The sequence below is a fragment of the Spea bombifrons genome, chromosome 7 (assembly GCF_027358695.1).
Source record: "Spea bombifrons isolate aSpeBom1 chromosome 7, aSpeBom1.2.pri, whole genome shotgun sequence".
Classification (NCBI taxonomy): Eukaryota; Metazoa; Chordata; class Amphibia; order Anura; family Pelobatidae; genus Spea; species Spea bombifrons.
Window position 1 is genome coordinate 31,940,598 of NC_071093.1, and position 14,056 is coordinate 31,954,653.

The 14,056-nt window shown below is 38.8% G+C and overlaps 1 protein-coding gene across 2 annotated transcripts; it reads right to left on the reverse strand.

The window, feature by feature from the left end:
- Positions 1-2,856: 2,856 nt before the first annotated feature.
- On the reverse strand, positions 2,857-12,048 carry SPP2 (secreted phosphoprotein 2). 2 transcript variants are annotated; one of them, XM_053471310.1, is made up of 7 exons: positions 11,929-12,048; positions 10,688-10,812; positions 10,481-10,609; positions 9,158-9,268; positions 4,303-4,345; positions 3,269-3,375; positions 2,857-3,049 (listed from the first exon to the last, which is right to left on the reverse strand). In XM_053471310.1, the coding sequence occupies exons 1-6, from the start codon at positions 11,978-11,980 to the stop codon at positions 3,278-3,280; spliced, it is 558 nt and encodes a 185-aa protein (XP_053327285.1). In that variant the 5' UTR covers positions 11,981-12,048; the 3' UTR covers positions 2,857-3,049; positions 3,269-3,277. The 2 variants fall into 2 exon arrangements, 1 of the variants encoding a protein (XP_053327285.1); XR_008355054.1 differs by lacking the exon at positions 4,303-4,345.
- Positions 12,049-14,056: the final 2,008 nt, after the last annotated feature.

Consider the following 14,056-nt stretch of genomic DNA (forward strand, 5'->3'; position numbering starts at 1 on the left):
AAAAGGTGGCTGGACATGTATGTTAGGCAAGCTTTCCCGCCTTATACCACCTCCAACCCCAGAACTGCCTCTAACCACACCTCAAATACAGGTGTCCCAGTTTGAACACTTGAAATGAGGATATGATATTTTCACAAAGACAAAGGTAACATCTACTGAATGGCCAAGTGGCAGCCCATGATGTAGTCCTCTCAAAAATACGTACAGCCTTTGGCTTGCCTACCTGAAAAAAAACATTGGTTTTATTATAGTTTTCTTATTGTCTGGTCCTCACATATATGGTTGTGGATAGCGTGTAGTGTTCAACATTATGAATTTGGACATCAGTTGTTTACATAAGGGATGGGCAAAGTGCAACCCTAAACCTGTTGGCTAATCCCATGATACCTAACCTACAGGTTACAGAACCTTCAGACATGAAGTTCACCAACAGCTGGAAATCTGTACTTCATGTAAACAACTGGCCATTACACTGAGAATGACTGAGAATGGCTCTTATTACATTCATTATATTATAAAGTGAAACCAGTGAGTTTTTCAGGGTAGACAGAGTGCTAAATCCAAACCTGTGAGAACCACACATCTCATAAACTGCAGTCTGCACAGGTCCTGTCTTCTTACCACCGTGTATACCTTCTAACAAGGTATAGAAAGCTGTACTATATTTACAAGATTGGTTTGAGCTTGTCATAGACAGCATACAATCTGACCTATGGGCTAAAACATCTGTGTGGATATCTGAGTAGCTTTTATAATGGATGTATTTTCCATTACTGAGGGAGTAGTAGATACGTGGAACAGCCACTCAACTGAAATAGTAGAAGTGAAAACAGGGAAGGAATTCCATGCATCCTGTATATAAGACAAGACTAAGGAACAATAAGGTTTAAGGTTTACAGCAGGATAAATGGGCAAACAACATTGGCCAAATGTTTTCATAATCTCTCAATGTGATTTTTTTCAGTCCATTGTTGTAACATGTAATGGAATAAAGTGAGAGAGGTAAAAACAAACCATTCAGCTATGTAAAAACAATCCCGTATGGCAAAATAATGTGCTATGACGTCCAGATATAACTTGTGCATGCTGTGTGCAAACAGAAAAATGACTAAATTCACATATTAAATCAAATATCATAAGTGTGGAGATATTATATACTATAATATTATATATACATATAATATGTGCGTATATATATATATATATATATATATATATATATATACTGTATATTTATGAATATATGTAGTAGTTTTTATAGAAGTCAAAATTTAGTCTAACATTTTTTTCCTCTGTGTGGAATTTCGAGAGGCTATAAACTATAAATTCACTGTAAACACGCAGAACTCTCTCTACAGGGAAAATACAAAGATTTTTTTCATACAGTTATGAAGCATGCAGACAGCACGAGGGAGAGAGGCAGACATGTGGTCTATTGAACTGGGAAAAGAAGGTGAGATGAGGTGAGCTGAAACATTTCATCTCGCCAACGTAACCATTCATCAAGGGGCCTTCAGCTTCATCTGTGAGAATGGCTAAGCTGGTCCTGCATAATGTACGGCTGAATCAGGTTATCCAATTTTGCCATCCAATCTATGATCTTCATCATGCATAGATATTCTGATTAGTTAGATGAAATGTTTTAAAAGACAACATTCTTTCCTATGGCCCTTACCTACTGGGTTCTGTAACTAAGATTGATTTCTTCAAGAAATCCCCTCTACTATAGTTTTCCTTTCTGTGTTCCTTTCTTAACATTTTCTATTTGTGTTTAATACCTTCATTCCCCAGTCTCCTTTCCCGTAGATGATTGCCCCCAGTCTTCTTTCCCGTAGATGATTGCCCCCAGTCTCCTTTCCCGTAGATGATTGCCCCCAGTCTTCTTTCCCGTTTTAATACGCATTCTTTTTGGTGAGGCTGTCCCTTTCATTCCCCTTCATATGTTAAACCCCTGAAAAACATTGCTGAGTAAAATGTATCTCAGATTTGATATATCCTCAATATGGAGTAAGCGTAATCCTATAAAAATAATAAAAAGGTCTGAATTTTGTTTGGTTAATATTAAAAAATACATATTCTAACTAACCTATGCATTGTATGGGTGCCCTTGCAGAGTTTTTCTTATTTGAAATCTAGCTGGGTTTTTGGTGCCCTAGGCAAAGCATGTCTCTGGCGCCCGCTACTGCATGCACTGCTTACTATCTTACTAGGTAGGGGCATCAGCTCAGCCGTCTTGGCAATCACCTAGGTTTCCTATATGTGAGGACCGTCCTATCACACTACCAATTTGGGCAGCATGCCTTAGTGCAAAAATATAGTTTGTTACCCCTTCACATAGATGTGGCCCGTGCCAAGTATCTTCTGCCATCTATATAGGAATACAGGATGGGGCCAGAAAAACAAATTTATGTGATAAAAGCAGTATATGATTTGAGCTAATGCACAAGGTGTGAAATACCAAATACATATCTCAGTTGGAATGCATTTAATGAGGCTGACACAGAAATGGATGCTTTAAAACAAAAAAAGGGGTTAATGCAGTAACTAGCACAGCATCGTTTAAAGCTCTTTTTAAGATACTTGTGGTCCCTACAGAGGATCTGAAGAAAATCATCTCTCTCTGTCTTCACACAACCAGTTCTTAGGTCATAAATTATGTAAAACTGATTTTACAAAGATTCGGTTCACACAGAGTTCGCTCAGGGTGCTTACTTATTGGGCTACTCTGCCATCTGCTGGTATATCGTCTGGGTGGTGGATCCTCGAGTTGTAGTCCACAATAACTGGATTTTCGGATGTACCTTTTCCAAGGTTGTCACGTTAGATTTTAATAAGAGCGGATAGACAATGATGTCATTTGTTTTGTGTGGTAGATTTTATTAGGAGAATTTTAGCACTGTGAGTTTTGTATCCGAATAATCGTGCAAATGTTTAAGTTCTCTCTGCTCTCAAAGAACATGCAGCCTTTATGTATTTGTGAATTACAGAGGTACAAGGCCAAAATCCAGTAGGTAAAACATTTGGACGTGTGGGGCGTATGCCACTGGTTCTGCAAGAAGAAAAAGGAAGAGAGTCAAAATAAATGGCCACAGAAACAAGGGTAAGAAACCAGGGCAGAGTGTCGGAAAATTACAGACTGAGAAGAGGGGATGTTTCAGAAAAGGGAACGTTGAATAAATTAATGACGGGAATGGAAAAAGGGAGGAGAGACACGAAACAAGGAGGAACATGGACGAAACACATGGAAGCGTAGAAGTGGAGCAAACACCTGGGAGGATTATTCCCACAATGGTGAGTCCCAAGTTTCTTCTTCCCATCTTGGATTTGGTTTCTGATTCATCCTTCCGTATGGATCCCAATGGGAAGGGAATCTTTCTAGAATGGCAAGAAATATGTATATATCATACAGAAAATATTGTAATGGAGCGGAAAGCGTTTATCTGGTGGCGTATCATCGAAAAAATGCTGAAAACAAGTTATGGCTAAAGGGTAAGGATGATAATTTGTTTTTAAAATGTTGAGTCTTTAGACATTTTTGATACATTTAATAATTCCTAACACTCATAGGGGAACTTTAGAGGCGTATATGCTTGCAAAACCTTAGCAGTCCCGCCTATAAATGACCTGATGTTTTTACATCTTCTTCTATTAGTATATAGCCCACTAAAAGATTATATGAATTATATCTTTGAGTCAGTACTGTAATCAATTTTTTGTAAAAATGTGTAACTTCGCTTGGCACACTTTGTTTGGATAAACCGGTATACTCATTAGCTATCAAATAAAGTAGCCATGGTGATTCTGTGAAAACTATATTAGGAAATAAGTGATACCACTTGTATATATGTAGTGGTGAATATGTCACCTGTTTGTGAAGCATAAGCCAAGCCATACTCACCCGCCTCATAAGGAAAATCTATACAGACACATTTACCAAGACACTAAATGAAGAGAGCAGTTTGAGCCATCTTGGAACTGGCTCACACGCCTTACTTATTGTTAAGCTGGGTCAAGCTAGGCATTGGGCTATGGACACTTTATTATACTCGCGTATGTAGCTAGCACAGGTGCTGTCTTCTGCAACAAGCAACTTTGCTGCTCCCAGTGGGTCTAAAGATTAAAAAAAACCTGGAAACAGCAGACAGTGCATCGTTTACAAAAGGTGACAAACAAGTCAAAATCAACAACAATAACTTCAAGTCTACAAAGTCAGAAACAGAAGAACCAAGGATTGCAGTACAAGTTGGGAAATACAGTGACCTCTTTGTGGGCATCAATACAAAAAAATATTTAGCTCCATACCCGAGTTCTGCCTGAAGCCTCTTTGTGTGTTTGAAATTCTTATCTTTTAAGAAAAAGAAAAGAGAGGTGATTAAGACATTGTGCCCAGATAATATGACAATCAGGGGAGCAGCCCCTCCAAAAGATTTCAGGTTTCCAAATCAGAACTTCACACAAAACAAATTTGAGATGCTCAACCAAGAACAGACAGCCGCTTCATAGCCTGTCCTACGGCTCGTCCCCGCTTGGGAGCATCAAGTTATAGCTCCAGATCCGAATACCTGTGACCACCTTGCAGCAGTCCATTTCCTATCCTCTCAAGGAGGCCACATGGAAGCTGCGATGGAGGTTTGGCATGTAACTTTGCAGCTCCCTGGGCCACTGAAGCTCAAGTGATCTGCACAAACCTCTAAACACTAGTGATGTCCGGATCATGAACGAATCGTTCATTTGATCCGGTTCTTTTTAGTGATCCGGATGAGTCGGTTCACTAGACTGAACGATTCGTTTGTAGCGGTTCAGTCTGTGAATCATCATGCAGCTGTAACCTGATCCTAGAGCTGTGAGTCATCTGCAGAGCACTCTGGGGTCAGGTTACAGCTCATTAATTCTCACAGGAACTCTCATAGAGTCAGAGAGTCGTTCAAAGAGTCGAATGATCCGAAGAGTCGAATGAACCGAAGAGTCGAATGAACCGAAGAGTCGAATGAACCGAAGAGTCGAATGATTCGAATCTTACAAGGATCCGAATCTTACAGAGATTCGAATCATTCAGAGAATATCACTGATACCATACTTTTATAAATAAATACATTAATAATGTTCACACTGCCCCCAGGATTTAGATTCCCCTGAGTTTGCCCCCCTTTACCTATAACTGCACCTACAGTTAACTTTATTAAATTAATTAAATTAACTCTCAATCATCAGCATAAAATTAACCCTTATACCCCATCAACCATAACTGCCCCTGAAATTAACCGTAAAGATCCCATTAACCATAACAGCCCCTGAAATTAACCCTAAAGACCCCATTAACCATAACGGCCCCTGAAATTAACCCTAAATACTCCATTAACCATAACTGCCCCTAAATTAATTGCATGTACTCCAGATAAATTACCTAATAAATTGGTATGGTTGATGGGGTCTTTAGTGTTAATTTGGGGGCAGTTATGCTTAATGGGGTGTTTAAGGATAATTTAGGGGCAGTTATGCTTAATGGGGTCTTTAGTGTTAATTTAGGGGCAGTTATGCTTAATGAGGTGTTTAGGGTTAATTTGGGGGCAGTTATGCTTAATGGGTCTTTAGTGTTAATTTAGGGGCAGTTATGCTTAATGAGGTGTTTAGGGTTAATTTGGGGGCAGTTATGCTTAAAGGGGTTTTTAGTGTTAATTTAGGGGCATTTATGCTCAATGAGGTGTTTAGGGTTAATTTGGGGGCAGTTATGCTTAATGGGGTGTTTAGGGTTAATTTGGGGGCAGTTATGCTTAATGGGGTCTTTAGTGTTAATTTGGGGGCAGTTATGCTTAAAGGGGTCTTTCGTGTTAATTTGGGGGCAGTTATGCTTAATGGGGTCTTTAGTGTTAATTTGGGGGCAGTTATGCTTAATGGGGTGTTTAGGGTTAATTTGGGGGCAGTTATGCTTAATGGGGTGTTAAGGGTTAATTTTAGGGGCAGTCATGGTTGATGGGGTGTTAAGGGTTAATTTTAGGGGCAGTCATGGTTGATGGGGTGTTTAGGGTTAATTTAATGGTGAGGGTTAATTTAATTAATTTAATAAAGTTATCTTAAGGTGCAGTTGCAGGTAAAGGGGAATGTAAATCCTGGGGCAGTGATTATGAATGTATTATTTATAACAGTATGGTGACATTCTCTGAATGATTACAATGCCAATGAAGGCAGAGAGTCGTTCAAAGATCCGGATCTTACAATGATCCGGATCTTACAATGATCCAGATCTTACAGTGATCCGGATCACTGTAAGATTCGGATCCCTGTAAGATGCGAATCTTTGAACGACTCTCTGCCTTCATTGACATCACTGGAGGCAGGGGGGAGGATTCATAATGAAAGGGGCGGGGCCAATCGTTAGTGTGCCTGCACGGAGTTACTGGAAAACAGTAACTCCGTGCAGACACACTGAGTGATCCGAAGATCCGGATCATGAATCGGATCATTTCAGTGAACGAATCGAAATGATCCGATTCACTTTAATGATCCGAACTTCCCATCACTACTAAACACCAAAATATGGCTATGGTTGCAGCTGGAGGAAAAGCTAAACCTTTCATTTTCTTTCAAGTAACTGTCCATGTGCCTTTCCATATACCACCCAGTCCTGCATCATTTGATCTATGTGCCATTTTTATTCTGCTACTAAGTAAACAGCTACATTTCTTCCTGCAAAGCCTTGGATTAAAGGGCAACTATCATTAAAGTGAGCATTACGTTTATTATTACTGTGAAATATATGTGCTCCTGTTGTGGGTGAGAAGTAAAAGGCACTGTACTGAAGGAAGGAAAGAACAGTCGAACAGACATGGTTTGCCACATACACCTTCCAACATTCTACAGTCCTGGATAGAGTGCCAACTATCTACCGGGCATGTGGCTATCATGGAAAAAACATTTCTGTAGAGCAGTTAGTGACTGATGACTGATGACTGATGACTATGATGGCTTTGAAGCTGACCGGCAGCTGACCATCATAGCTCTACCAGACAGGAGTCTTGCACATTTAACAGTATATGTGAGACTTCTGTTAAATACCAAAGCCATGCATTTAATGTTAAATGCACTGGCTTCCATTGAAAAGAAAACTATTCAGCTTAAGTTACTTTTACTATTTGATTTGGAATTTATGGGGAAATAATGTTTTAAGTTTTTTTTGTATTTTTACAGATATATCCTGACCCCCTGGACTCAATGGGTTAAAGGGTCAATCTCCATTAGTGTATCCAGCAAGAAGCTGAACCATCACTTCAGAATGCATAGTTAACAGATTTATATATTAAGTATGCAAAGCAAGCCCTACTTTTGTGGGAGAAACTGTTACAGCGTGGGGCAAGTCTGTTTACAGTGTTTGTGTAAATTAGTTTCTATTCAAATGCGGTTTAGGTGAGAATTCAGACAGGTGTGTGAGCGGGGAGTGTTAATCTGTTTAATATCTGTAATAAGGATGCTGAAATTGCACAATTTCATTCATGTCCCCTATGTCATTGTTATGTCCCCTTTGTCATTGTTATGTCCCCTTCCACCAGTCTGGCATCACCTTTGAATGAAAGAATGAATGAAACCTAATCACTCTCTTACTGGCCCTTTGGAAAGCGATTAGATTTCTGTCTGCTATCTCCCCAGATCTTAAGGCTATCCTAAAGCGGCTCTACCTGTAGGACTTCCCAACAAAGGCTGACTGTTCAAAAATTACATTGGCATGCTTCTCCCAAAGCCTGGAACATAAAGCATTTTTACACCTGGTTTCCATAGGGCTTTGTTTCATGGCAGAAACTAACTGGGGCTGGCCCTTTGTAAAGCATAACCAATAACCATAGCTGTGAACCTTCTGGGTTTGGCCCGGAGAGTCTGGGTGATGCAAAATTCTCTGGGTCTCCACTGAGAAACTTTGGGTCGCAGGAAAGGCAGTTGGGCCTTATTAGCATAGTTATGGGATCCTGATGCATTATCCCATACATTTGCATGGGTAAAGATGTCAATTTAAAGGTGAAACTCAGCTCTCATACAATTAAGTACACATGGTGACTGGAGCATCACATCTGATACAGAACATGTTGCTGCTTACTTCTAAAACAGCGAGTGGCCTAATCAAGTGCTTATAAGTACTCATCTAGTAGTCATCCAAAAACTGTGAATTTAAGAACCTGCAATATATATACTGTGTGTGTAAATATGTGTATATATATATATATATATATATACACACACACACAGATGTATTTGCTACCTGATCTCATATGGTATACCCAAATGTTCCTGGTCTTGGCCAAGCCCGGGTGCCAGTTTATTTGAACTATTATGAGGAAGGTGTCTGTAAACCTGGTGTTTTAGATATGTAAGGCCCCTGATATTTTATATATTTATATATATATATATATATATATAGGATACTCCCATCAAACAGAGGATCCAGTGACTTTCTGATGGCGGGGGCTTACTCACACCCTACGCTGTTATTGTGCTCCAAATGGCAGGGTTTTGAAACAAAAGCTGGCACATGGATGTGACTTCTCATTAAAAACTGTAAGATTAAAGCTCCGTCTACTGCACTTCCAGTAAATGGGGTTTAAGGAACTGTGTGAACTAGTAAGAAACCAATGAAAAACAAATCCTTAGAGAGACACTGTGGTGTCAAAAGAAATATATTAATAATGTGTCTTATTAATCAAATATATTAGCGATATTATTTAACAATACCTGGGTATGTATGCCGTAACCATAGCTCACAGTTAAGTGCCACGTGAGATCACAATATACTCAATACAGTAGCAGGGGTGTCAAACTACAGCCCTCAAGGCCTGATTTTCTGGATATTCCAGCTCCAGAACTGCCACCTCAATCAAAATGATTGTAAGTGATTGCATTGCTTGGGCGAGGATTTACTCAGATATACTGTTCAGTTCTGATGAGCGCTCAAGGCCTGAAATTCAACATTCCTACAAAAAGGTTTATATAAGCATAAAGATCTTGGAAACCATGAGCTGTAAGAACTTGAATACGCGGGTAGAATTGTACCCTTCATTTTGCTCTGAGGAAACATTTGGGGGGTTATGTCAACCCCTTGGGTATTTATACCCTGTATGAAAACAAAAGACACAACAGGGGGAATACATTTATATATTGTATTTCTTCTATTCACCTCTTCACTGCTGTCTGATTCAGATGAGCTGTCGGTAGGCATGTAGCAATATGCGCTCAAAACCTTGGGGCCTCCATCAGAGACTAACACTTGGCTTCTACAGGAAGCTTCCTGAAAAGAAGGAGTAATAACGTAAAACATTGTAAACCATAGCCCTGAGCGTCAACACCTAACCGTGAAATACATACCGGCCACGGGGGCCAAACACAAGACCTCTAATACCTTCTGCTAACAAATCCAATGGTGACCTTTCAACTTTCGTTTCATTAGAAACCCTCTGACATTTTTACAGCGCTGAGAAATCAGCAGTTACACATCTTCCCATAATGGAGTAACAGTTATAATTACTATATTGTGCATCTGGCCTGTATCACTTAGTAGGCAAATCTGGTTTATAAGACATAAAAAAATCTTATATTTTCCCCTTATATTGTTCTGGTGCTTCTTTGAAAGCTACAGTACATGCTTGAAAGTTTACAGTGTTATCTTACCATACATTGACATCAAGTTTGTCTTCCCGTGCAATTATTATTTTTGGAGCATAAGAATTAATTTTCATAAATAGCATTAACGTGTTATCAGATGACACTGTGTACACTTGCTCTGAGCGAGAAAAGGTGAGAATCGGTAGGATCTTGATCTATTCTGCACTGTTATAACGTGAAGGACGATGAATATTCCAAATATTATGTGAATATGTTCACTTTACCATAAAGAATTATTTGCAAAGGCAAGAGGTTTTTATTTTGAAACTTCCCTGGTTCTTGTGCTTACGCTGGCATAGATGAATTGCTTCAAATCCATGGGCATTTATTTGGAAAACGGACTCATGCTGGGGATGTTCTCGGTTACCATGGATGAGTGATTGCATTGGTTCTTCTAATATTAAGCCGTGCTACCAGGGTTGGGTTTAGACTTAAGATTCTCCAGTAGTCTTTGTAGGAAGGGCAACACCATGAAACAGATATGGAAAAAGTTGACAAGGGACGGCCACTTAACTTCATCTGGTGCTGCTAGTCTGCGTGAGATATGGCTCTTGGTCTTGAAAACCTATGCTTTTCACAGGACCAGAGATTTGGGTCACTTTTCTAATGCTATTTTATCTATTATTTCCATTCAGAAATCTGGGGCTGCACTACGGTTCATGAGAACTATAGGCACACCAGCTATCATCGCATTGTACATCTATACAGAAAGTCAGTGATTTGGTGTTATCCTTATCATTTACTATTATAAAGCCAAGAAATAACACCAATAGTTTGTTTATCTATACAATGAGTTATACAGACTACACACACTTAATTACAGATCCGGAACACTTACTTTATAATATCCTATTTTAAAGTCACACGACGAGGGATCACGGGCAGAGTTCTTATTGCAGATGGTCTCTCGGACACTAAATTCCAGAATTAAGTCAAAGTCTACGTCGCTGTCCCTTGGATACATCACCTGCAGGCAAGGCACAGATTTAGTACTGTAACTCAAACTTACCTTGCAACTGTGTAAGTAATGCATTTGTTTACTCACCCTCTTCACTCTGCTCCGAGTGATCCTGAGCAAGTTTACATCCCTGGACTGATCATTTAGCTGAGCAAGGGAGGCATTCAAAGCTGTTCTAATGACATCATCATCATAGTCATTAACTGGAAAACCTGATGGATACAGAGAAAATATATATGATATTAAAAGAGAAAATCTAGATCATCAGGTGATCCTATAGATGTCAGATGAATTTGCAGTGAAGTTATACATTTAAACTACCTGATATCACAATGAATTATTAATGGTAAACACCACTGAGCTTCTCCTTCATGAAGTTTTGTTGGCCCTGCTTCATACATACTGTATGTATTGGGGGATCTCCTAAATCTATTCTTACTGAGTTATCTTTGCATTATACCGAGCCAGCTTCACCCTTCTTGCAGAAGTTCACTGGGGTTTGCTCTTCATAATGCAAAGTAAATTCAAGAGATTTAAATGTTTAATCCCAGTTTAGTGAATATAGACAATGTCGCTTCATGTACGGTGAGGCAGAGATTTCAAGTACACAGCTATATCTTCCTAGGCAATGTTACTTACCTGACTTGCAACCTTACTACTGGTCTACTAAACACAAACTGCGTCTCAAAGCACACCTGCCGTATGGTATAACTTACTTAGCTTTAAAAGTAAAACCACGTTCTTATATACTAAAAAACATCCAAGTGTTCTTGAAAGGTGGAACTCTACTTCATAGATGGTGTCATCCTTGCTCCGGTTACTTCCTTGAAACACAAGGAACTTTGTGCTTTGCCAACATAAATCTGATTTATATTAATAAGATTCCCAGTAAAAATAACCAAATCTACAAATCTTGCAGTGCCACAGAGACCAAGGTCATGCACACAAAAAGAATACAAAAAGATTGCAAGGTGTGTAAGATGGCTAGTGGAACTTTACATTGGCTTTTGGAAATTGCTGATGATCTTGGTTTCAATTCATAGATACATTGAGTAGTGCTAACCCTGGGAAGTGCCAAGGTAACATGCATAGTTCAATTGGTTATTGAATTTAAAGAAATGCAACCAACTGAAAAATACATTCTGCAGGACCAAGCCCGCTCTTCTGTCAGGAGAAGCTCATGATGGTGATGGTGCGTCATAACACAAAGACATAGGTGAGTTCAAATCGCAACTCCCCGCAGACTCCCAGTTCAGTGAATAAACGCCCACTTCTTATGTTACTGATGTCAACGTTCTTTCCCAATTCTTACTGATTCCGTACATTACCTGAGCAGCCCAGCAAGTGCAGCAGCAGAATAGTGAGCAGAAACCTCTTCATGTTCAGCTCTGCAGGCGATTGTGTAAGGCCCTCCTCTCTGAAAATCTGCCTTTATATAGCTCCCACCCGTCTAATCTGACCACTTGTAAATGTTTAACTGATCCTGTTTTTAAAATGTAGAATTCTGTAAAGGAATTTTTTTGAGTTAAGGACAGACAAACGTTGCATCATATTTAGTATGATTCTGGTATGTGTGCCCACAGCCTGATCTGTCTGGACAGACAGTGCTACCTGAAACCAGAAATAATTCCTAGTAACATAGATATTGGCGTTGGATCAAAAGGTAATTGCCCCCTTCAGTTAAAGAAAAACTAACCAGTTAAGGTAAATTATAGCAGGATTGTGTTTGTGTTAGATTCATTATTTTGGTGTTATTTAGTTTAAATGTTTACCTGAAAGGGACAGTTTAATGCCCCAGACAGCGTCATCAAAGAAAAAAAACATATTAAACTACTTTATGAGTACTTTAATATATATATATATATATATATATATATATATATATATATATATATGCTCTGAAAAGGTTACAAAAATACTTACCTAAGGTAGAAGCTGCAGCTCCCTGCTCTCTCTCAGTGGTCCAATATTTCACACCACTGATTGGCTGGAGCTGACTGGAGGTTTTTATATCACCACAGGGGACACTATGTAAATTAAAAAGGACCTCTCGGCTATCATTTACATTAAGGTGCATACGTTGGCTGGAGTGTCCTTCAACGCAAATTTACCAACTTTATATAACCTTAGCGTTAACCCATAAACACATTTATATATTACTATAAACCATTCTCTAAGTTCTCATCAGATATGTAAAAAATGAAGGACTGTTCCTCCTAGGCAGGGACACTTTGGGAGGGATGAGTACCATTTAAGTATAAGTGGCACTGTGATCAGCCCCAATAGTTGTTTCAGTGTGGAAGTATAATAATGTCACACTGTGATTAAATGAGGCTGCACACTGTTTATAAACTTTAGATGGGACCCTGAACTTGGACTGCGCGACCTTGCTTTGCATGTTATCTTCGCACTGACGAATTGTACTTTGCTGCCTTCTACCGTGTTGGTCTGTTGGTTAATGTGCAGCCTGCTACAGAACACAATGTGGCTCCATTGTTACCTTACACGCAGCCTTTATTATTTAATTTGGTGTATGTGTCGAGACAACAGGCTAAACTGTTTTTTATTGCACATGTGTACATATATATATATATATATATATATATAGTTAAGGTATCAACTTTGTTCACATCAGAGGTAACTTAAAAACAATCGATTACAGACAGAATTCTTTCAGCTTTGATTCACTATATCAAAAAAGGTCAAAAGTTTACATACACCAAGGTGTCTTTAACCCCTTAAGGATTGGGCTGAATTTAATTTTTTGTACCCTTTGTGACGTGGCTGTTTTTACATTTCTGAAGTGTTAAGCTGTCATTTTCTTCTTTTTCATTTACTATACCCACACAAATTGTATATTATTTTTTATTTCAGAACAAGAATGGCTTTCTTTGGTCATATCTTATTTACTATAAAAAATTATTATACAAAATGGTGAAAAAATAACACTTTTTCTGACTTATCTGAAACATCTTTCACTCATTTAGAAAAGCTAATCAAAAAACTGCTACATAGTTTCTAATATTTGTACTGAGTTTAGAAATACACAATATTTATTTTTTTGCATTCTATTTCAAGTTACAGGGCAATAAGTACAAATAGCGTTTTACTATTTCAAATTTTTACCAAACATTCCAATATGTGTTTAGCAACATCTCCTGAGTATAATGATACCACATTTGGGACCTGCCCACTTCAGTTTACAATTTCAAATTTGGCATCTGGTGATCATGCGCCCATGTTCTATTTGGGACATCTTGGAAGCGGACAGTTTACCTCCACAAACCAGGATATTTTAAATGGTGGTATTTTAACACTTTCCATGCACTAATTTTACCACCAGCCTTGTCAATGCTTATGGTAGTAATTTAAATTTAATTACAACCGGGGAGTGCTGCAGTGTTTTTTTTCCTATAAGCACAGGTAACCTCTTTGATGGGGGCCCTCTGATTGCTT

Bases quoted from the DNA above. Each gene is read 5' to 3' on its own strand.
- SPP2 (XM_053471310.1), bottom strand. From the start codon at position 11,980: ATGAAGAGGTTTCTGCTCACTATTCTGCTGCTGCACTTGCTGGGCTGC. The intron at 10,813-11,928 runs GTAATGTACGGA...TGTATCCATCAG, and splicing joins GCACTTGCTGGGCTGCTCAG to GTTTTCCAGTTAATGACTAT. The intron at 4,346-9,157 runs GTGAATAGAAGA...TTTTCTTAAAAG, and splicing joins AATCAGACAGCAGTGAAGAG to ATAAGAATTTCAAACACACA.